The sequence below is a fragment of the Orcinus orca genome, chromosome 16 (genome assembly GCF_937001465.1).
Source record: "Orcinus orca chromosome 16, mOrcOrc1.1, whole genome shotgun sequence".
Taxonomy (NCBI): domain Eukaryota; kingdom Metazoa; phylum Chordata; class Mammalia; order Artiodactyla; family Delphinidae; genus Orcinus; species Orcinus orca.
In genome coordinates this window covers 84,127,972-84,152,139 of record NC_064574.1, presented here as the reverse complement: position 1 = coordinate 84,152,139, position 24,168 = coordinate 84,127,972, and the positions used below count along the sequence as shown (strand labels likewise).

Sequence of the window (24,168 nt, the reverse complement as noted above, 5' to 3'; positions counted from 1 at the left end):
CCACAGTGGTGGGGGAGGAAGGGCTGGAACCAACCCTCTTCTCTCGTCCCCCCGCACAGCACAGACCCACCCCAATCATCACTCAAATGGCGGCCCTGAGCATCTCCAGGCCCTCCCCACCCTCTCCGCTCAGAGAGGCAGCCGAATGTCAGGGGAACTTGGCCAAGTCTAGCCACAGCCACAGCCATACAAACAGTGGCCACACATCAGGCTCGGAGATGCTCCACAGACTGGTCAGAAGCCCAACCTGGGCTCCCGGGCTCCACTTCTCACCTTCTGTTTCGCTATTGGCCTCTTTCCTCCTCTCTCCACCTCTGTTAACCTGTTAATCTGACTTATCTCTGCCTCCTTGTCTCTCTCTGTTTCCCTCCCTCTCTGTGTGTCTCTGACACTCCAGGCAGAGGGAGAAGTCTGTGCAAAGGCCCTGTGGTGGGTCAAGTATTGGAAGATCTGAAAGGAAACAGCCATGGCAGAGGAGAGCATTTGGGCGGCGGGGGGTGGGCTGCAGGGGTGGATGCCTGAGATGGGGAAGGTGGCACCGGGTGCCGAGGCTCAGAGCAGGGTTGTCCCTTCTGAGAACACACAGACTTGTAGGTTGACAGTCAGAGAACAGCTCAGATCAGCTCCATTCCAGTCAGATCCACTACTGAGTCATTACACTTGTGTATCAGAAAAGGATTTAGGGAACTCTGTGTGCTCCTCAAATGCAATCTGTCCTACCCCCACCCCATTCTGTAGTAGCCCCATGGTTCGGGTGGGCCCTGACTGGTCTAAGCAAACCAGGGTGTTCTCATCCCCCTGGTCATAGCGACTGGTGCAGGAGGAGGAATAGATAGGGAATCCCACGGCCCAGTTGGCCAGTAGCTATCCCAAACTGAGTCCTTAAGCTGTTAACTGAGTCCTTATCTGAGCTGCTGGATCAATCCTGACCTGAAGTCTACATACCATTTCTTTATTACAATAAATTCCCTTTATTGTTAAGCTGTTTTGAGCTTGGTTTTCTATTATTTGCTCCCACACACATCCTGATGCAGGGAGTGGGAATGAGTTCCCCCAGAGACTCAACATAGCGATGAGAACACCTCAGAAGCCAGACAGCAGAACAGTTTCCAGATGGCAATAAAGCAAAAAATGACTTTCCAGTGTCAGGGGGGATCAAGCTATATTCTAAAAAGCAACAGAAGGTCTAGGAAAAGTAGCCCTCGGAGAGCAAAGGCCTGCGATGCCCCACAAATGCCCCACGTGGCTGGGAGCAGGGGGCGGTGGGGCGGGGGGCTGGCCTGGGGATGGGGGCTGGCCCCTCCCTCACCAGATCTCCAGGCCACGGCCCAGTGGAATGCCACCCCGGCCGCTGCGCCTGGCTGGCCCGCGCCCACGGCCCGCCGTCCAATTCTCTCAGCGAGCGCGCCGCCAACTTCCGCACCACCCGAGCCGCACTGGAAAACTGCCCACAAGTTAAAAGAGATTTCTTTCCAGCAGACATCGCTCTGGCGGATCCGAGCCTTATCTTCCCCTTCCAGAATGAGTGTTGTTCATTTCACTTCCTAAAATAAAATAAAAAACCTAAACCACAAACTGAAAAACAGGTGGGGCCGTTTCGGGATTTGGCTGGAGCGCGTCTGGGAGCTGATAAGGGGCAGCCAGTTGCCGGGCGACACAGCAGCCGACGGTGAGCCAACGGGGAGAAGCGCCCAGTGTTTCCGGGGCGCCCCCACTGCCCCCCCAGAACACAGCTGGGCACACGCAGGCCCAGGGCTCCCCAAGGCCATTCTCATTCCAGAGAGCTTGCACCCCTAAGTATCTGGGGGTCAAGAGGGGCGGGGAGCAGAAGAGAGGAACCCACCTGTGCAGAAATAATGAACTGTCTTAACAGAGCAGAAATGCCAACGCTGACTGTCCCCGGGGATGGGGGAGGGCGCTCTGAAAACATTCACAAGCAAATGCACGTCTGATTTGGAGACTCAGGCTGGGGCTAGGATTTTACTAGGGGCTGCTTCTGGAGACAGGTCTGCAGAGATGGGCCACAGGGCTCTACCTTGGCCCAGCTCTGGTCCACTACATAATTGGCACCAGGGCACAGAAGTTGCCGGATCAAATGTACAGCTGATCCAAAGAGCCGAAAGACAAAAAACAAAAGCAAAACCTTCAGGGCACTCAGTGTCCCAGGGGGGCCTATGTTACTGTGAGAGCTGGTGGTCAGCTGGTTAAAAATGGGGGAGATGATGGCATCCACTTCACAGGCTGTGAGAGTTAAATGAGTTAATAGCGAGAGGAGGTTTAAAAGGACACCTGATCCGTAGTGAGTAGCCCATACATATAAGCCACTATTATTATACTTGTAAGCTATTTAAATTTAATATGATCATAAGAACACTCCTAAAACGAAAAGGCCAATAGCTGAAGACACATGGGGTGATACCTGTCACTTGCCTCCTGCCCACTTCTCTCTCCTTTCATCCTCAACCCTCCTCCTTCTTGAGCACCCTGACAATCATAGCTTTTTTTTTTTTTTTTTGTCTGCGTTGGGTCTTCGTTGCTGTGTGCTGGCTTTTTTCTCTAGTTGCGGCCAGCGGGGGCTCCTCTTCGCTGCTGTGTGCAGACTTCTCATTGCGGTGGCTTTTGTTGTGGTTGTGGAGCACAGGCTCTAGGCACACGGGCTTCCGTAGTTGTGGCACACGGGCTCAGCAGTTGTGGCGCACGATCTTAGTTGCTCCGCGGCATGTGGGATCTTCCCAGACTAGGGCTCGAACCTGTGTCCCCTACGCTGGCAGTCGGATTCCTAACCATTGCACCACCAGGGAAGTCCTGAATTCACAGCTTCCAAGCTGTAGCAGTAGTCATTTTCACCTCTTCCATGAAGCCTGTCCTGATTCCTATATGTGGAAAACACCTCTCCCACCACTCAAATCCTATAAGGGTTTATTTGTCCCTCTCAGGTGACACCTTTATCACCCCCTACCTTGGAATAGTGTTTTTCTTTTTTTTTTTGGCCGCACCGTGCAGCCTGTGGGATCTTAGTTTGCTGGGGCCCCGGTAGTGAAAGCGCAGAGTCCTAACCACTGGACCACCAGTGAATTCCCTGGAATAGTTATTTATATAGACATCTGCCGGTGTTATTTGCTGCTGGACAATAAATGACCCCAAAACATAGCAGCTTAAAACAATAAGCATTTATCACCTCACACAGTTTCCGTGCGGAAGACCTCCAGGAGCATTTAGCTGGGTGCCTTGGCCCAGGCTCTCTCTCGAGGCTGCAGTCAAGCTGTCGGCTGGGACTTCAGTCATCAAAAGGCTTGACTGGGCTGGAGACTCCACGTCCAAGATGGGTCACCCTCATGGCTGCTGGCTGGAGATCTCAGTTCTTCACCATGTGGACCTCTCTACACGGCTTCTTGAGCACCCTGACAACATGGCAGCTGGCTTCCCCCAGGGCAAGTGACCCAAGGGAGGGAGGCTGAGCTGTAATGTCTTTTTTGTTTGTTTTTGGCCCCACAGCGCGGCTTGCGGGATCCTAGCTCCCCGACCAGGGATTGAACCCGGGCCCTTGGCAGTGAAAGTCCTGAGCCTCCACCACTGGACCACCAGGGAAGTCCCCCGGAATGCCTTTGTTGACTTAGCCTCCATCGTTTCTGCAATATCCTGGAACTCAGGTCAGGCCTACTCAGCACAGGAGGGGACCCCACGGGAGTGAACATTGGACGCCATTTTGGAAGCCGGCCAGCACAGCATCTTCTTGCTCCTTCTGGAAGATAGGCTTTAGCCCACAACTGAATATCCGAGCTCAACGTCTCACACCTAGCTGACATTAAATAAACGTGTTAGATGGAAAAACATGAAGGTGGAGATTCCCACTCACTGGCTGATTGTGTTTTGTTCAGCTAAACCCCATCTGGCCTCCAGTGCATGAAGTGAAGTTCCCCAGGCCTGCGTGGACCAGGGAAAGAGGAGGAGGTGACTCCTGTGTGTGAACAAGGTGGCAGGAATAGAGGTCTGCGGAGCCAGCAACCTCGGAAGGAAGGAGGGAGGGAAGCCCAGCGGTGAGGTGACGATTTCCGGGGGGTGGACCGCCGAGGGTGGTCAAGCACAGGATTAGGAAGAGATTGTCAACTCAACAAAAACAAACTGGATTCAAAAATGGGCAAAGGAAAAAAAATAAAAAACTAAAAAAGATTGTTAAACGGGTAAGGATTTGGATAGACATTTTCCCAAAGAAGACAGAAAAATGGCCAGTAAGGAAATGAAAAGATGCTCGACATCACTAAACATCACAGAAATACAAATCAAGACCACAAAGAGATACCGCTTCACACCCACTAGGATGGCGACTAGCAAAAACAAGAACAAAAACAGAAAATAACAAGTGTTGGCAAGGATGTGAAGAAATTGGAACCCTTGTGCGCTGTTGGTGGGAATGTAGAACGGTGTGGCCACTGTGGAAAACAATGGAGTTTCCTCAAAAATTAAATACAGAACTATCACATGATCCAGCAATTCTACTTCCGGGTATACGCTTAAAAGAACTGAAAGCTGGGACTTGAAGAGATAGTTGTTCACAGCAGCACTATTCACAGTAGCCAAAAGGTAGAAGCAATGGATTAACGGATAAACAAAACGTGGTCCCATCCATACAACAGAATGTTTTTTTCAGCCTTAAAAAAGGAAGGACCTTCTGGGGACTTCCCTGGTGGCACAGTGGATAAGACAATATGCTCCCAGTGCAGGGGGCCCGGGTTCGATCCCTGGTCAGGGAACTAGATCCCACATGCATGTCGCAACTAAGAGTTCGCATGCCACAACTAAGGAGCCCACGTGCCGCAACTAAGACCTGGTGCAACCAAATAAATAAATGATTTTAAAAAAAAAAAAAAAAAAAGGAAGGACCTTCTGACACATGCTACAACATGGATGAACCTTGAGGACATTATGCTGAGTGAACTAGGCCAGTCACAAAAGGATAAATATGGTGTGATTCCACTTATGTCAGGTCCCCAGAGTATCACATTCATAGAGACAGAAAGTAGAACAGTGGTTGCCAGGAGCTGGGGGAGGGGGAGGGGGAGTTATTAATGGGGACAGAGTTTCAGTTTGGGAAGATGAGAAAGTTCTGGAGATGAGGGTGGTGATCGCTGCACAGCAATGTGAATGTACTTAATAAAAAGAAGGGATCATAGGACTACATGGAAGCACTGAAACCACACAACTTCTTAAGAAAGCATAAGAGAAAAATCTTTGTGGCCTCAGGTTTGGCAAACATTTCTGAAAAACAACAACACAAAAAGCCAAGTTATAAAAGAAAAAAAAAATCAGTAAATTGGACCTCAATTTAAAAGAAATTTTTAAAGTTTGCTCTTAAAACGACATTATGTTAAAAAGCCAAAATGGCAAGTCACTGCCCAGGAGAGAAGTAATATGTGACAAATGATTTGTTCAGCTATTAAAAAACAAAAAAACTTTACAATTCAATAGCAAGGCAAGTGACCCAATTGTAAAAAATGGGCAGAAGATTTGAACAGACACTTCACCAGAGAAGATACACTGACGGCAAATAAGCACATGAAAAGATGCTCTACATCCTTAGTCACTAGGGAAATGCAAACGAAAACCACAAGCAGAGGGGGGAGAGATAAACTGGGAGACTGGGATTGACATGTACATGCTACTCTATATAAAACAGGTAACTAATAAGGACCTACTGCACAGGGAACTCTACTCGATACTCTGTAATGACCTATACGGGAAAAGAATCTAAAAGAGAGTAGATATATGTGTATGTATAACTGAACCACTCTGCTCTACACCTGAAACTAACACAACATTTGTCTTTTTTTATTATTTATTTATCGTCGGGTCTTAGTTGCGGCTCACAGGATCTTCACTGGGGCTCGTGGGCTTCTCTCTCATTGCGGCGCGGGCTTAGTTGCTCTGCGGCATGTGGGATCTTGGTTCCCCGACCAGGGATGGAACCTGCGTCCCCTTGCACTGGAAGGCGGATCCTTAACCACTGAACCACCAGGGAAGTCCCTAACACAACATTTTAAATCAACTACACTCCAGTAAAAATTAAAAAACCAAAACCCACAAGGGGATACGCACACCCACCAGAATGGCTAAAATGAAAGAGTCACTACACCAAGTTTTGTGGAGGATGTGGAACAGTGGGAACGCTCACACTCAGCTGGGCGGCGCGTAAATGCTGCAGTCACTTTGGAAAACAGTTCAGCGGTTTCTTACAAAGTTAGACAGGCACCTACCATGATATGGTCATTCTCCTCCAGGGTTATTTATTTACCCAAGAGAAATGAAAGCAAACGTCCACACAGAATCTGGCACGTGAACGCTCTGAGTGGTTTTATTTGTAACAGCCAAGTCCTGGAAACAAGCAGGTGAACAGAGAAACAAGTGTGCGTGGGTGACGGGGCGTGTGGCCCAGGGGCGCACGGGAGGGCCCAGGGGCGCACGGGAGGGCACAGGGGCCACGGCCAGCGAGGCCCCAGGCCTGTCCAAGTGCCTGGGGCAGGCAAGCCCCTTGGGCAGCGAGCAGGCAGGGACGCACGGTGACCGCCTGTGGGCTCCGAGAGGTCAGGAGAGACGCACGCTGCACACCACGCGCCCGGCAGGCACAGGGCCTGGAGCAGGCAAGAGCCCTGCCCACACCCCCGCCCCCAAGCTCGCGTTCAGGGGGAAGAAGCGGCAGCTGCTCCTCAAGGATGGTGCCCTCGCCCCTCCCCCCTTGAGTGGAGCCAGGAAGGGGCTGTGGCACTGCTGGGATCCGCTACCACGGCGCCCCCAAGCCCAGGCAGAGGGTGGAGGCCAGAGGGTCCCCCGCCTCAAGGCCCCCTCACACCCCTCCCTATCACGTCTCAAGTATCTCAAACATACGCAAAGCCTCTGACGGGCAGCCCTGGGGTTGGGGAGAACCCCCCCCACGCAGGCGGGGGACCCGGCTGCGATCCATCAGGGAGGGCCTCTAGGGTGTACAGCCCCTTTCAAGCAGAGCATCGCCGGGCCCCCAGCCCCCCTACAGCGGGGGCAGTAGTGACTGTGCTCTCCCCCTGCCTGGGCCCAACGCAAAGAGGGGACAGATGCCAGAAGAAAGGTGGGCGGGAGGACAGAAGCAGAGGAGGGCGATTTATGGCATAAACATAGCACTTGTGTGTGGAAGAAAAATATTTTCTTTGAACAAACAAGACTCTCAGCCTTGTTTCCCAGAAGCACTATTATCTCCAAAGAGCACTGCTTCCAAAAAGAAAGAAAAAAATAACGGGCAAGGGGTAGAGGGAGAAGAAAAACAGCTTTGCAGCCGCAGAACAAATGCTCCAGGGCCATGGGGGCCTTTGCAGGGGGCGGCGGGCTGCGGGGCTCCGGCGGGCCGGGGGGCTCCGGCGGGCCGGGGGGCTCCGGCTGCCCTCCCCTCACCCCACGCCCCGGGGCCTGGTCTGGGCCCAGTTCCCTCACCTCCAGCGGGGTTGGCAGCTCGCGTCTCAGCGTATTCTGGGGGCCCGCAGCCAGGCCCCCAAACCCCACACAATTACTCGGGACCTACTGTGCGCTGGGCCTGGGGAGATGCAGAACACAAGGGGCTCAGACTGCAAGCGGTATAGAGCGGCCCTGCGCCAGCCTTGCCCTTGCTAGGTAGGGGTGGGGGGAGAACGGGACGGCAGCAGTGTTGGGGCTGGACCACTTCTTTTCTCTTGCACCCCATGGTGTGTGTCACTGACCCTCGGGAGCGGCCTCTCGGCCCTTGTACAACCCACACCCACGTAAAGACAGGCTGATGTACGTGAGGATGACGGCATTGCTGCATCCAGGGTTTGCTGTGGTTGCTTGTTGGTTTGTTTTAACATTTAGAACTTTAAACACATTTTAGGAACAAAAATCCCTAGCGTCAGATTTTGTTTTTACAGACACGAGGGTTCCCAAAGCCTGACTTGCGACAAACAGTCCCACCCCGTGCCCAGCCTGGGCGCTCAGACAGGGAGGACTAAGCAGCATCTTCCCATTGGGTGGAGGGGGGGGTCTTACCATTCCCGGAGGAACAGAGAAGCCAACGGGGCCACGAGATACGAAGCCATACTACCGGGGAGATGGTGTCTGTTTTTTCTGGGGGTGAACAAAAGCAGTGTGTACTGACACCTCAAATTCTAAACATATTTAGACCCTGACATTTTATTTCTAAAATTGCTTTCTGTCCTGAAGAAAAAATTATGCACAAATATTAAGTTTATAAGAACGCTCACTGCAGCACTGTTTACAAAAGCAAAAAGCTAGAAACAATCTAGATGTCTAAACATTGGGGATCAGTTAATAACTCGAGTAAATAATTAAAGTTGTCACAAATCACGGCACAGAAGATTATGTGAGGCAGAAACATGTGCACCACGTAAACAAACAATCAAAAAGAACATTGGGGACTTCCCTCGTGGCGCGGTGGCTAAGAATCCACCTTCCAAAGCAGGGGACACGGGTTCGATCCCTGGTCCAGGAAAATCCCACATGCCATGTAGCAACTAAGCCCGTGCGCCACAACTACTGAGCCTGCGCTCTGGAGCCCGCGAGTCACAACTACTGAAGCCCATGCGCCTAGAGCCCGTGCTCCGCAACAAGAGAAGCCACTGCAATGAGAAGCCTGCGCACCGCAACGAAGAGTAGCCCCCGCTCGCTTCCACTAGACAAAGCCCACACACAGCAACGAAGACCCGACGCAGCCACAAAAAAAAAAAGAACATTGGGCAAAGTTGTTTGTAGGGTATAATCCCATTTTAATTTTTTCAATATATACATACACTATTACTCCAAAGAGAAAGGCTAGAAAGTTGTACTCCAAACTATTAATATTGGGACTTGAATTATTTTTCCTTTTGTTTACCCACACTAGATTTTCCAAATGAACATTTTTTTATTTTTTTTTATTTTTATTTTTTGGCCACACCGCACAGCTTGCAGGATCTCAATTCCCCGACCAGGAACTGAACTCAAGCAACAGCAGTGAAAGTGCCGCGTTCTAACCACTGGACCACCAGGGAAGTCCTAAATGAACATTATTTTATTAGAAAAAAAAAAAAAGACATTTAAAAACCGAATTCAAAAAAAAAAACCAAACCGGGCTTCCCTGGTGGCGCAGTGGTTGAGAGTCCCCCTGCCGATGCGGGGGACGCGGGTTTGTGCCCCGGTTCGGGAAGATCCCACATGCCGCGGAGCGGCTGGGCCTGTGAGCCATGGCCTCTGAGCCTGCGCGTCCGGAGCCTGTGCTCCGCAACGGGAGAGGCCACAGCAGTGAGAGGCCCACATACCGCAAAAAAAAAAAAAAAAAACAACGAATTCAGTAGGATAATGGCAATTAACAGGGAAAGTCTGAACAGGTACAGAAGTAGTGTAGGAAAAGAAGTGGTTCATTCTGTTTGGCAGGGCCAGGACCAGGGAGAAACCCTCCTAGACCAATGTCAAAGCCCTCTGGATTTTGAGGGACATGTCAATGTTCGCTAAAGTCAAACCCCAGCAGAGGAAAAAGTGTAACCAACCAACAGGAGACAACTGGTACCCATGTGTGTCCCTGGGCCTGGCTCTTCAGACAGCCAAGTCCCCAAGGAAGGCGCAGGTTCCCAGCCTTGCCCCTAGAGGGCAGAAGCAGCCAGTGTGGGAGCTTAAAGCATCTGGGTTGAACTGTCTCTGGGTCTGCTGAGAGCAAGACGTGCCAGAAGTAAAAAGTGTTGGGAAGCACACGTTTATTTATATAAAAATAAAGGTACTCGGGAATTCCCTGGAGGTCCAGTGGTTAGGATTCAGTGCTTTCCCTGCCGTGGCCCGGGTTCAATCCCTGGTCGGGGAACTAAGATCCTGCAAGCCGCACGGCACAGCCCAAAAAAAAGAAAAAAAAAAAAAAGAATAGGCCCTCATCTCTCTAATACAGAGAGTATCTATAAATCAGTAAGAAAAAATAACAGAAAAATGAAAGTCCCAGTGGCCTTTAAAATACCTGAAAAGATGGGAATTCCCTGGCAGTCCAGTAGTTAGGACCCTGCCCTTTCACTGCCGAAGGAACGGGTTCATTCGCTGGTCGGGGAACTGAGATCCCACAAGCCGCACGGTGTGGCCAACTAAAGTAAATACATAAAATAAAATACCTGAAAAGATGTTCAACTTTGATCATAAAAGAAATGCTCAGTAAAATTACACTGAGTTACTGTTTTTCACCCACCAAGTTTGCAAAATCCAAAAGTTAGAGAACACCCTCTACTGGCAAGACTATGGGAAACAGATACTCTCGTATATTGTTAGTGGGAATGTAAATTGGTTCAACCAATCCCTGTGGAAGACAATTTGAGCAGTATCTACCAAAATTACAAATGTATATACTCTTTGATGCAGCTATTCTGCTTCAAGGAATTTACTTTATAGATACATGCACATGTGTAAAATAACAGATACTCAAGTGATTAATTTGTAGCATTTCATGTAATCACAAAAGACTGAAAACCATCTAAATGTCCAACCACAGGAGATGGGTTAAATACATGATATTACACCATCCAGTGGAATACTACGCAGCTGTCAAAACTGAATGAGGAGGTGATGGGAACAAAAATGACTGAGTAAGAACCTTCAAAAATTCACTCCTCGGGCTTCCCTGGTGGTGCAGTGGTTGCGAGTCCGCCTGCTGATGCAGGAGACACGGGTTCGTGCCCCGGTCTGGGAAGATTCCACATGCCGCGGAGCGGCTGGGTCCGGAGCCTGTGCTCTGCAACGGGAGAGGCCACAACAGTAAGAGGCCCACATACCGCAAAAAAAAAAAAAAAAAATTCACTCCTCATAAAATCAATGGAAAAAAACGGGCAGAAATCAGAATCAACTTCTTCAGAGCTCTGGAAATTAACCAGAGGCTTGCAGCAACCTGGAGTGTGTTTATTTAAGAAAACTGACTGAATCTCAGTAGGAAGAGCAAGCTTGGTGGATTTTTAATTTGTCTTATCCCACCTCCCTTTCTCAGCTTTGAAAACTAACAGCCCACATTCCCAGCCCCAGAAGTAGCAGAACTGATCTGAGGCTCTTCCAAACCCTTATTCCCCCAAAACTGGCATTATTGGACATGTCTGGTGGTTCCATGGAAGACCCCATTGGAAAAAATTACCTTTATTTAACCTAACTCTGAGCTCACTCAGTGCTAAAAAGCCTTTCACAGAGGGGCATTTATCTAAAACAATTACAAGCGTTTTTTTTTTAAAGAAATACTCTTATTTATTCATTCATTCATTCATTCATTCATTCATTCTTGGCTGTGTTGGGTCTTTGTTGCTGCGCTGGGTCTTTGTCCAGTTGTGGAGAGCAGGGGCTACTCTTCGTGGTGGTGCACAGGCTTCTCATTGCGGTGGCTTCTCTTGTTGCGGAGCACGGGCTCTAGGCGCGTGGGCTTCAATGGTTGCAGCACGTGCGCTTCAGTAGCTGTAGCACACGGGCTCAGTAGTTGTGGCGCAGGGGCTTAGTTGCTCCACAGCATGTGGGATCTTCCTGGACCAGGGCTCGAACCCGTGTCCCCTGCTTTGGAAGACGGATTCTTAACCACTGCGCCACCAGGGAAGTCCCAAGCAAATGTTTTAATTCTGCAGCTGCCTGAGGCAATGAATAACAGTTGGAGCAAGTAACAGACTAACCAGAATAAAAGATAAATAAATAAGTAATAAATAGGTAACAGACTGACCAAATAGCTGAGGAATGAGATGTCTACGGAGGGCTTTGAAAAGCTCTGACATACTTGGATCTTAACATCTTTGGTGGGCAAGGGATCTCTCTGGGGCACTAACCTCATTTGTGAGGGCTCTGCCCTCATGACCTAATCACCTCCCAAACACCCCACCTCCTAATACCATCCCCGTGGGGGTCAGGATTTCAATATATAAATTTGGGGGGACACAAATATTCAGACCATAGCACTATATGATTGCACTTACAGGAACGACCTAGAGCAGTCAACTATAGAGAAGAAAAGTAGAAGGTGGGTGCCAGGGGCTGGGGGAGGGGGATGGGCAGTCAGTGTTTAATGGGGACAGAGCTGCAGTTTGGGAAGATGAAGAGACTTCTGTGGATGGGCTGCGGTGACGGCTGCACAACAACGTGAATGCACTTAATGCCACGAAACTGTACAATTAAAAAGGGTTATGGTAGTTTAATAAAGCGGGGGAGGGACGGAGTATATATCCATATTTGCTTGTATATAAGGAAACTTTAGAAAGAGACATAGAAAACTAAGGCAGTGGTTCCCTGAGGGCGAGAGAGGAATGCGTGGTATGAACTAGGTGGCTGAGGGACAGGAGTAAGAAAGGACTTCTCACTGGGAATCTTCTCATATTTATTCATTGGTTGGTTTGCTTTTGCCCTACCATGCGGCTCCCAGGATCTCAGTTCCCCGACCAGGGATTGAACCCGGGCCACGGCAATGAAAGCGCGGAGTCCTGACCACTGGACCGCCAGGGAAGTCCCTTTATTCATTGTTGAACCACATGAATACATTCTTATTTCAAAAATTACACTTAAAATCAAAACCAGTGAAGAAGAATAACTGTGAACGATGAAGAAATGAACGCGAGTCTGATCAAACCTCTGGATCCAGCTGCCCACCTGGAGGAAACACAGACCGGGTACAATGGCACCTTGGGATGCAGTCAGCAAAAGCCAGTACGTGGGAAGTTCACCAGGTCAGCCGGCCTAGGCTCTCCGAAATATCAATTGTTCAGGAAAGAAAGGGATGGATGGGACCCTCTGGACAGGACGTTTAGACCCAGCAAGGAAACTGCGAGACGGAGCTGCGGTGTCAGAGGCGACGCTCGGACTGGTGTGCAAGGGAGGTGGTCATGGCTGGAGTGTCGGAACTCTGCTTCTCGGTACATTTATGCCAACTCATCAAGCTGTTTGTTTTCTCTGATTTTCTGTACTTTTTTTTTTTTCTTTTTTTAAGAAAATGTTAAAACGAACGCAGGCCTTCCACGCCGTCCCCGCCGAGCAGGGTAGCACTGCTTTGTGGCTTGAAACTGAGTGTCCTCTAGCATAGGGCCTGGAGCAGGTGGCTGGTGGGCAGGCCACGGCTGGTGGGGAGGGAGCTGAGGCCCCTGGTTTGTTCTGGAGAGCAAGGTAACCATGCACAAAGCTTATGGCTTCTCTGCTGAAAACCAGGCTGTGTCTTTGAAGAATTCCCTCAGACCACCGAGGCTTTGCGAAACGCTCTCACCCCCAGACCTAGGCAGGAGCACCTGGTCCCCCCTCCCAGGGCTGGCTCTGGGCTCTCCTCACCCCACCTTGATTTAAGGAGGGCCCCTCTCCACCCCCAGCGATGGTCTGAACTGCCCAAACTTTCCTTCTCACAGGACCCAGACTCTTTTTTTTTAAAGAAATATATGTGTTTTTTGGGTTTGTTTTTGGTTTTGTTTTTTTGGGCCATGCCACACAGCATGCAGGATCTCAGTTCCCCGACCAGGGATCAAACCCCTGCCCCCAGCAGTGGACGTGCAGAGCCCTAACCACTGCACTGCCAGGGAATCCCCCAGCCTCATTTGGGGTAGCCCACTCCCCCAAAGACCCCGCCACTAATGGCTGGTGCATCCTTGTGCTGGTCCACATTTTGCTCTGCACAAACTTATCCTGGTAAGGACTTTTTTCCCAACCAAAATAGATACATACATATATACAAGATCTCGCTACTTGCCTTTGGGACTAATATACCGTGAACATTTTTTGTTTTAATAGATCCGGAGACGATCTGTTCTTGTTGAGAGCTTCATCCTAGAATATGTTTTTGAATGAAATTACGTTCTTATGTGTGTGTTTTTCTGTTTACATCTCAGAATTAATTTCATCTGTGCCCATCGTAGAAAGTCTGGAAAAAGAAGAGAATTAATAACACACACAAGGAGAAATCCTCCCCCCACAGGAAACGTGCCTGCCTTTCCTTCCAGCCATTCTTTCAGTCACCTGTTTTCCTCCCTCATTTGCTGGTGGGCTGAGCGCAGGACAGATGGGAGAGGGAGTGAGAGAAGCCCCCGACGCTGTGTCCCTTTCTAGTTGCTGATATGGTGCCAATTACCGCAGCTCTGGAAGTCAGGAGTCTGGCGCGGGTCTCCCTGGGCTAAAGTCAAGGTGTCACCAGGGCCGTGTTCCCTCTGGCGGCTCCACGGGAGAATCCACGTCCTGGCTTTTTCCAGCTTCTCAAGGCCACCTGCATTCCTTGAATGGTGTTCAGCAGTGTAGGGCTGAATCCTTCTTAAGCTTCCCTCCTGGACTTCCAAGGACCCCTGTGATCCCATTGGGCCCATCAGGATAACCTCCCCATCTCAAAGCCTGCTGACTAGCAAACGTACTTCCACTTTGCCAGTAACCTAGCATAGTCACAGGATCTGGGGATTAGGGTGTGGACGTCTCTGGGGACCAGATTCTACCTCTGCAGATGCCCGGGCCTGATGCTGCCAGGACCCAGGCCCAGAGCCCATGTACGAAGTGAGTGGGAGGGAGGAACCAGGGCTCTGGCTGGGACCACACTCCTCAATCCTGGAATACCCGGCTGGAGGTCACTGCCCTCCCTGGACACAAATGCAAATGGCGGGGAATCACCGTTCGGTAGGATTTACGTCATCTTCAATGTATTAATTTTAGTTTATCTGCATTGCTCATTTGTATGCCTTAGAAGTCATTTACGTCCTGGGGGATTAGTCCATTCGAAATCAGGGAACGTAGCAAATAAAAACACCCGTGGTTGGGAGCAGCTGGGAGCTGACCTCCACGTTCTGAAGCCAGGGACTGAGACGGGGGCTGTCACCCTGTGCAAAGATGCTAAACCCACTCCCTAAATACAACTCTAAGCTCCTCCCAGCCCTAAAAAATTCCCACTTAGACCCAGAAATTTCACTAACGAGAGTCTCTCCTAAGGAAATAATTCTAAATATAGAAAAACGCTCCAGCACAAGGCTGTCCAGGGCTGCTTTCCTTGGAAGACTGACTAATTAGAAACAACCTAATTGTCCGACAGTGGGGGACCAGCGGGCCTGTGACAGCAAAGCCTCATCATTAAAAGGATGAGTCCGGGAGAACACAGGCGAGATGCTTTCATCGTGGCGAGCGTAACGCTGCACCGGGAATCGGATGATCACAGCTACAGATGGTTTTTAAAGCAGGGAACAAAGGCTTGAAGGACATTAACAAGAACGTCAGCAGACGTTCTCTCCGGCTGCGGAGGACAGCGGCGACTTCTCTTCCCCTTTGTTCTACCTCTCGGAATTTTTCAAGTTCCCTGGATGAACATAACAGAAGAGTCTACCTTCGAGTGAACTGGTTGTGTTAACTGACTGGTGTATAAAATTAATCCAGTCCCTTTGTGTGGGTGTGTGAACGTGTGCGTGTTACACGAGTGTGAGTGCATGTGTGAGAGTGTAAGCGACAGGGAACTGGAGTGTGCGTCTGAACGTTGAGCGTGACTGGGCGTGAACGTGAATGCGTGGATGGGTGTGAGGACAAATGCTACAGGTATCAACGTGTGTGTGCAAATGTATGTATGTGAGTGGACGCGTGTGTACACATGGGTGTGAATGTGGGGGGGCATCAGTGTGGGTGTGGGACCGAGTGTGTGACCACATGCCCGTGTAAATCATGCAAGTGCTCGTGTGAGTGTGTGCGATGGGTGGGGTTTAAGTGTGTGATATGAATACGAATATGGGGCTGTTTGTGGACTTGCGAGAGTGGGTGTGACTGTAAGCGTGAGTGTGTGAATGTCAGGTGTGCGCAGGAGGGTACGGCCAGGAGCGTGTGTGTTGGAGTGCGTCTGTGAATCTGTGTGCAGTTGTGAATGCATGTTGAGCGTAATCATGAGTGTGTGTGAACGCTGGGTGTGTGCACACATGTGAAGGCCCGTGACTGATGGCGGGTCTCTGGAGGGGCAGCCCCCCTGCCCGCCCTGCGGTGGCGAGAGGACTCCCCGCAAAACTGCCCACCTGGGAGAGGCCCCTCCAGCCCTGGAAACGGGCGCCCCGCACCCCCCAGCACCTGCCGGGCTCTGCACACGCTGCACAGGGGGCTGCAGGAGCCCCCAACACCCTGGGCCTCGCCGGCCGCCGGTGAACAGCCCAGCCCCGGCGGCCCCTCTGCACAGGCTGTGCCCCTCGCATCTGTCCACCATCCTGCCCCCAGCAGGGAGGAGCGCCCGGTGAGGGCCCAGAGTGGCCGTGCTGCTCCTAGACCTTCCCCATCGACTCCCCCAGCCCGGGAGCCGGGGCTTCAGCTCAACGTAAGAGCCAGCGGCCGCGTGACAAGCGTGATGCGGACCTCGTGGAGGAGACCCCGGGGCGGGGCCCAGCCAGGCTTGAAACCCAGAGGGTGCCCATCGCACGGGGAGGACCAAGGAGAGACGCCAAACAAGGGACACCGGGTCCTCGCTGAGAGAGAGGCCTGCTCTGAGGACACGGAAGAGCCCACCCTTCCGCAGAGGCCTCCCTGACCCCCAACCCAGACTGCGGCCCCTTCCCCGCCGTACCCTCCTGGGTGGTGCTTACCACGGCCGGGAACGCAGCTCAGGTGGGCATCCCGGCCAACAGCCAGCACCAACCACCCCACATGTGAGTGAAGCTGCTTCCAGAAGATCCAGCCCCTGCAAGAGGCTCCGGACATGGTGGGACAGAGGTGGACCACGTCGCTGGGACCTGTCCCTGCCCCACGGACGCTGCGAGTATCTCCAAAAGGCTCCCTACAGCCTGGAGTCGGGGCGGTCTGTCATGGAGTCCCCTCAGCCTTGCTTCTCCCCCTCCCCACTTACCCGTCACCCTAATGATCGCGTCTCACGCGTGTGTGAAGCAGAGCCCCCGGGATTTCTCCTACCCGCACGCCCATCTGATCTCCCCCTGCTGCTGCCTTTGGACACAGCAGGGCAGAGGGTCGGTCCTGCCCCTCTCGGGAAGGTCACTGCTGACCCCTTGAAGGACTGTCCCCTCAGCTTTCTCCCTGGCTCCCGGGCGGAAGTGAACCATGGTGGGGAGTCCCATGGGTGTGCACCAGGCTTGGGGGACCGGCTCAGGCAGGACTGGGAGGGACGGAGACTCCTGTCTCCACGCTGCCGCTGCAGCTCAGGCGACTCTGGCCTCGAGGACCAACCGGGGGCTCAGGAGGCATCAGTGAGCCCTCCTCGGCCCACCTGACGGTCGCTGCCCTTGTCACTCTGTCCTGCAGCATCCCTGGGGCCCACCTCTGTCCCACGGCGCCTCCCAAGTCCAGGTACCCACTCCTCCCCAGACGCCTGCCCTGGGCATCCCCGCCTCAACTGCCACCTTCCATCCCCCTCTGGCTGCGGGCAGAGCCCCTTCCCAGAACCCAGGTCTGGTGGAGGAAGTATCTGCCTAAAACTGAGGCTGCAAACAACCCAGTCACAACAGGACACATGCTGTCATGGTTCCAACTATATGAGGTCCCCAGGAGAGCCAGGTTCATAGAGACAGAAAGTAGACGGCCGGGTGCTGGGGGCTGGGGGCGGGGGAGGGGAGTGGCTAGTGGGGCAGAGTCTCAGTTTGGGAAGATGGAAACGTTCTGGAGATGACGGTGGTGATGGCTACACGACGACGAGAATCTATTTAATGCCACTGAACTGTACACATAAAAACAGTTAAGACGGTAAATTTTATGTTACGTACTTTTTACCACAGTTGAAAACTACAAATATGTGTATTAAATAAAAATGAAACTGACTCAGTCCCCACGGGCCCCAGATAAGGGCTGTGCCGACTCTGCCTCTGCCAGCCTCACGGAGCCCTTGTGCGGGGAGCAGCCTCGGGCCACACCAGTGTCCCTGCCCCCCTGCCCGCCAGCCCCATCCTGGCCTCGCCCCTCCTCACAGCAGTCGCCTGCTGATGGCCCCTGGCAGCGCCTGGTGCCCCGCGTTGGGTCTCACGTCTCCATCCAGGGACCCCCAAGGGGCCAAGCACAGACTCTGTCCTCAACACCTGAACAGCAGCGGGTGACCGGAGCGCCACTGCCTAAGCTCGCCCTCCGGGGCTGCAGAGGGGGTCGCAGAGGAAAGGTCAGGGCGCGCCCCTGCTGGAAGGACCACACAGGTTTTCTAAATCAGGTCCACTTTATTTGAAACTTTTCACATGCCACAAATTTACATGAAAATACCCATTCAAAATGTAGCTGGAACGCGAAATTCAGGAGTGGCCTCACCGGAGGACAAGGAGGTCGGTCATCAGAAGGCAGGTGACGTGTATTCGGTCGTGTAGCACCTGGTCACGCGCATGCCGTGAGAAACCCTGGCACTCACCTCACCCTTCCTCCCATTGGTAACGTGCCAAGCAAGACTGTCCAGTCAGAGGGGCCGGCAGGTGGACGACGGTCAGAGGGCAGCGGTCCCAGGGCTGAGCGCCGCGGGTGGCTGCGGGGTGCCACGTGCCCACGGCCACATGTGCAAAAGCACCCTCACCTCTCGTACCCCCCCCCAGCGCAGTGGGCATGGCGGGGAGGCCTCTGGGGCCGGCCGGCTTGGAGTCTGGTGCACTGGGTGCCCTGACCCTATGACATCAATGCAAAACCTCACACTTCACTGGCTTTTGAAAGAGCTTTAGAAAGTAATTTAGACGATGTTGGTTGGCCTGTGTCGGACCCACAGTTTGTTTGAATTCCTGTGGGTACTTGTTCATCACGCCCAGTGGAATCCTGCGCCCTAGATGCAGACAAGACCAGCGACCATCCCCGAGCCCCTCGGCACAACCTCACCCCATCCCGTCGGGGGGGGGAGGGGGACTGGGGCTGAGGCCACAAGGACCACAGGTGGCAGCGTCCACGTCCCCCTCACCTCGGGTTTTGTGACTGGAGCCGTGGCAGCCTGCTGCCACGGCCGCGCTGCATCATCCTCACCCACGAACTTCTCTTACTGCTTCCCACAAGGTCTCAGCAATTTTCAAATCCTAAAGGAACGAACAGTGAGAACGAGAGGAAGCAGGAGGCTGCCGGCTGCTCCAGTGCCACTCAGAGGAGGACGCGAGGGTGGGCCCATCAGGGCAGGTCCCCTTCCTGCCAGGCGGGGTCGGGTGAGGGAGGGGGGCCTGAGACCCGCCAAGGCCGTGCACCCAGGGAGGCCCCTGACACAGTGAGGCTGCAACTGCTGACTTCAGATCCCCTGGCCAACTTACCCAGCCCTGGCCCCTGGCAAGCTCTGCCCCCTGGGCCGAGCGGCCTGCAGCTCTGGATCCTGGCGCAGGGGGTTAAGGGCGTGTCACCCTCAGCACCCAGCCCTGCTGACCTGCCCAAGGAGGGGCGTCGTCCCAGGCCTGAGTGGAGAGGCCCTCGGGGGCCTTGCGGAGGAGGGACCCTCGGACCTGCCTCCTTGGGTCCTCGGACGGGCAGCTGACGGGTGGGGATGAAACCCGTCCCCTTGTTGTATGAGAGTGAGGTGCCCTTAACCCAGCCCCTCAGCTCGGGAATAAAAACACTCGCACGGGACAGAGAGAGAAGCGGCCGACAGCAGGGAAGGGCGCCTGCGGGTCTCTGCTCTCCTCAGGCTCAGGAAGCCTCCCTGGGGGAGCACCTCCAGGCGCGGCCAGCAAGGCTGCCGACGCTGCGGTGGCAAAGCCGCAGCCCTGGGAGCAGGCGGGGCCGAGGGGTCTGGGGGCGAGGAGGGGCCCCAGGCAGAGCGGCGGCCTCAGGAGGCCGGGGCTTCTCTTTTTAACAGAGAGATCTCCCTGATCCCCTCCTCCCTCATTCCCACCTCCCCCAGTGTCTGCCTCACGCACACAGCGCGCACACACACAGCGCACACACACCGTGCACACACACCGTGCACACCAGGAACAAGAGCCCGTCCACAGCAGACTACACTCACACATGTAGGCGCACAGACGTCCATGCACGCACCACGCACACGCACACACACGCGCAGGCGCCAGTGCTGACCAGGCCCCTCTCAGCAGGCAGCATATGGTCCGTCGCTTAACAGCCCAGTTCTGCCAATTGGGGACCATTAGGGTGGGTTCTCTTCCCAGCATAAAATGCTGCAGAATATAAGCTGCAATTAACACCGGTGCCAAAATGCACTTAGCGAGAATAAGCACATTATTAACATCTGGTGGATCCGTCTTGGGTGGAGAAGCAGCGGAAATTCTTGCTCTAAGGAAAGGATGGCTGAGGGGGACACTACAGATACAAGGCCTCCTGTTCGGGGGCTGCCTTCCAAGTCAGCTCGTGCCCCAGCCTCTCGTGAACGGCCCCTCCCAGCCCTGCTTGCTGGCATAAACGACGCTGCTGGTTCAAACTGCCTGCTCACGAAAACAGGCCATCCGGGCCAGAGCACGAAAACCATGGCAGCCTGTGGATAAATTCTTATGGAACGATCATCCTCTGGCCTGAGCCCGGGTTGCTCTGGACGAAAGGAGACGTGTACCCAGGGCCCCAGGGGTCCTGGGGTCGGCCAGACCACCTGCCCCCATCCTGGGCCACGTCCCTCTGCCGGTCGGGCTGTAACTGGCCACGCTCCTGCTGTGACGGCAACGAGCAGTCAGTCCCCACATCACCCTTCCTGAGCACCCTCCCGGTGGTCTCAAGGCGCAACTGAAAGACATGCCCAGAAATGGGGTGGGGGACTCCCACCACCTCTCAGACCCTCATCTACAGCGTGTGGCCCTAACGAGGGCCTTGGCCCTGTCTCCCCATGGCCCAGGGCAGCCTGGCCTGCGGCCTGCATGGCCAGAGGGGCGGGTCCGGTTGTGACTCTCAGGCCAGGTCAGGACTGCGGAGGGGAGGGCTGCAGGTCTGGTGGGGGTCCCACCGGGGGGCAGCAGCAGACAGGTCCCTCTGGGCAGGAGGCGAAGAGCCGCCAGCGGAAGCTGGGGAGGGAGGGAGGAGGGCACCCCATGCTCCAGAGAGGAGACAACTGCACCCTCGGCAAGAAAACCACAGCGCAGGGGGAGGAGACCCAGCTCCACCCGGTGCTGCGGGGAGGTGAGAGCAGGGCCGGGGCCGCGGGGACGGGTGGAGGCCGCCAGACAGACTGCGCTTAGGGAGAATCGACTGGAGCACTCGGGGGCCTGTGTGCGTCCCGAGACCCTGGCCCTCCAAGCACTTCCACCATCGGAAGGCCTCCTGGACCCCCTCGGCCTGGCAGGGCGGGGACTGCTGAACTGTCTGCCCCTTGAGAACCCAGGGAAGGGCAGGCGAACACAGGCCCAGGGTCCAGGTACCGGGCCCTGCAACAGGCAAACTATAGGACACACTATACGACACGAGGCGACCATCACATGGAACAGAGTGGGAAGCGGGCTGGGCTGGGGGCCACAGAGTGGACGGCAGCCGAGACGGGCCGCAGCGGTGAGGAGGGCCTGGGGAACCTGCACCCCCAGCCCAGAGGGAGAGGGAGGCCGGGGCAAGATGGGACCAGTCCCTGGGGTCCTGGGGAGGCAACCTCTGCGGAGACCCAGGTACCCCCGGCTGGAAGCCGCCCCGACGCCACTCAGCCTTCCCTGGAAGTCTCCAGGAGCGTCACCGGGAGCGTTGGGGCAAGACGCTGGGTGCAGGGAACCCAACTGGGGCCCCTCAGAAGCCCACCAGCCGCAGGGATGACGGCTCTGGGGGAGTCTCGCGGCTGACAAGGCAGAAGCAGTGGGCGGCACGTGGCGGGAGGCCCAGGACACTGGGAGGACGTCCCTCGTTTTGGGAATAGCTGCGTTGCATTTTTTTAAAGTGCTAAATAAAGCTGTCTGAAACGGGGTAATGTGATCACTCCTCCAGCCCCACACATCCCTTCTGGGTTTTAATATTTCAAGGTTTTCTAATGAAGCAGGTCTATCCGTGTTTCCCCAGAAACAGAGACCTTCACAGGGACCTGCAGCTTCCCTGCCCAGCAGCCCGCTGCTGGCCCGAACCTGTCTGACGTCACGTGGCTGGACGCACACCAGAGGTGTAAATGGGTTAACTGGAAGGAGGGGAGAGCCCAAATCCGCCACAGCACCTGCAAGCCCCCCCCGCCTCGGGCTCCCAGCCGCCCACCAGAGCCCGAGGCAGGTGACCAGGAGCACAGGGCCTCTCCTGGGGGCTGGGGGACGGCCGTGGGGCCACGTGGTGCTCTGGGGACCTGGCCCCCAAGGAGTCAGCGTCCTGGCGATGGGTGTCTCAGCCCAAGACCACGCCGGCCAGGCCCGCAGGTCGCCCGACAACCGACCCTGCCGCCGCTGCCTCACGCATCTCAGCCAGAGCGTCACTGAGCACAGACTCCTCACAAGAGGAGGCCCCTAAGGGCTGGGGAGGGGGCTTCCTTCCTCCGGTGACCCACCGGGCATCCGGCGTCCTCGGGCAGGGGAGCAGCCGCGGCGGCCGTGGCAAGGCCGGAAGCCACACACCTGACCGGGGCAGTCCTGCTTCCTCAGCCACGGAGACGCAGCGGCCACAGGCGGCGACGGGCCGGTGGGGGCCCACTCCTGTCACCACCACAGATTTGGCGGCTCCTCAGCCACTCTGCTTTTAAATAAGGTGACCTCGTCCAGGTGCACCATGGGAACGTCTCGGATGACATCGGTCAGGCCCTCGTGGAGCAGAGGGAAGATGACGACGTTCAGCGCGGGCCGCTCGGCCTGGAAACTGAACCAGAGGCAGGCTGTTAGCAGGACCACGGAGGGAGGGACGGAGGGAGGGAGGCTGGGCTCAGGGCGTGGAGGTGGCCAGGGTCAGGCTGTGTCCCAGAGCAGCGGCTGACACTGGAATGCGCCTCCAGGGCCCCTTCACGCTGAGGCTCCAGGGAGCAGGCAGGAGGGCAGCCCGTCGGGGCAGGCCCCTGCCTTCCCAGGCAGCGGGGGTCCCTGAAGGGTAACACCCAGGGGGCTGCAGAAACAGCGTCTGTGGTCACTGGAGGCCCCACGGCCAGGACACCCGCAGGGGAGTGGAGAGAGGGGACAGGCGGCCAAACCCGCATGTCCACAGGCCACCCTCGAGGGACATGAACGCCCAAGTCAGGTGAGGCAGCCACTCTGCCAGGAGACCAAAGCAAGGAACACGTGACAAGTAACTGTCAGACGACCTCTCACCTTCCACACCCACGGGCGACAGGCTCCACCCCGTGGGTGTGAGACGACATCCACGGAGCACCTGCCAGGCCAGGCCCCACACCGGAGCTGGCCCCAGTGGCCAGCCAGTGAGGTGACCCTCCCCCTTCCCACCTGGAACCCGAGGTGACTCTGGTCATGGGAGAGACTTCCATCCCGTGGGGCTCAAAGGGCGAGAGGCAGGAAGGTGCCCACACAATTTGCCAAAGCTAAAGCCAGGTCCCAAGTCCCGTGCCTGCTTCAGGGAACGAGGAAAGCGCAGTCCCAGCCTCCCCCTGCCCCCGGCCCCCCAGCAACACTGAGCTGGATTTGCTGGATTTACGACATATGTGAAATGAACGCCAGAAAGGCACTCATAAAACTTCATGTTTTGGCAATAAAAATGCCGAGGAAATACCTCCCGGTTCTGTGCGCCGCGTTCTGCTCCCGGCAGCGGCGTCTGTGACCGTGAACCGGCAAGTCCTCACCTGCAAACCCTCTGTGCGATCTACTCTGCTTGAAACAAAATACCCTCAGGTGTGGGATGTGCGTGCAAGGCTCCTGCCTGCCTGCCATCCTGAGGCTCTTAATGAGCTGCTGTCAAGATGCTGAAGGGGGATTAATTTCTCACCCAAAGCGAGGAATGTGGCGGCGTGCTGTCCCTTCCCCGCCGCCCTGACCGCCGACGTGCACGCAGGGTGGAGGGGCCGCCCTAGAATCAAACCGACTTCCTTCTCAAGGCTTTCTCCACGGGGTGGGCACCTGGGTCGGCTCCGACCTGGGCAGGGCTGGGGGGCCTCGCCCGCACCCGCCTCTCTGTAAAGCCCCTCCCCGGCCCGAGGAGCCTGCGCGCTCCCCCAGCTGCAGCCTCATTGTCCCCACCCAGAGTGAAGCCTGGAGTCGGCGACAAGGCAGTGGACAAGGGGCAAAGGCAGAGAGCGCGATCACTCCCTTCCGAGTGCAGGGCTGGGGCTCCGCCGGCGGAAGGAGGCAAGTTCTCGGCTGGGGCTCATGTGCGGGCCGAGAGCTCGCGGGTTCTGCTGGGTCACCTGCACATGTGTTCTAATGTTCATTTGTGCGATTCAAATATAGTTTGAGATTTAGGTAAACAGACACAATGAAATAAAATAAAACTCCTTCCAGCTAC

General features: G+C 54.7%; 1 protein-coding gene and 1 long non-coding RNA gene across 4 annotated transcripts in view; both read right to left on the bottom strand.

Annotated features, from left to right (window-relative positions):
- Positions 1-3,148: 3,148 nt before the first annotated feature.
- On the bottom strand, positions 3,149-7,365 carry LOC125961376 (uncharacterized). Its single transcript, XR_007472031.1, has 2 exons — positions 4,882-7,365; positions 3,149-4,666 (listed from the first exon to the last, which is right to left on the bottom strand). It is a non-coding gene; the product is annotated as an uncharacterized LOC125961376 (long non-coding RNA).
- A 5,083-nt stretch (positions 7,366-12,448) lies between these two features.
- FBXL18 (F-box and leucine rich repeat protein 18) overlaps positions 12,449-24,168 on the bottom strand; it is a 45,514-nt gene continuing 33,794 nt past the window's right edge. For 2 of the 3 annotated variants that reach the window (XM_004268957.4, XM_033426640.2), the window contains one exon: positions 20,802-22,581. In XM_004268957.4, coding sequence (XP_004269005.1) covers positions 22,425-22,581 — 157 coding nt within the window. In that variant the 3' untranslated portion in view covers positions 20,802-22,424. Of the gene's footprint in view, positions 13,862-20,801; positions 22,582-24,168 lie in introns of those variants that run through there. The other variant, XM_033426637.2, reaches the window with a different exon arrangement.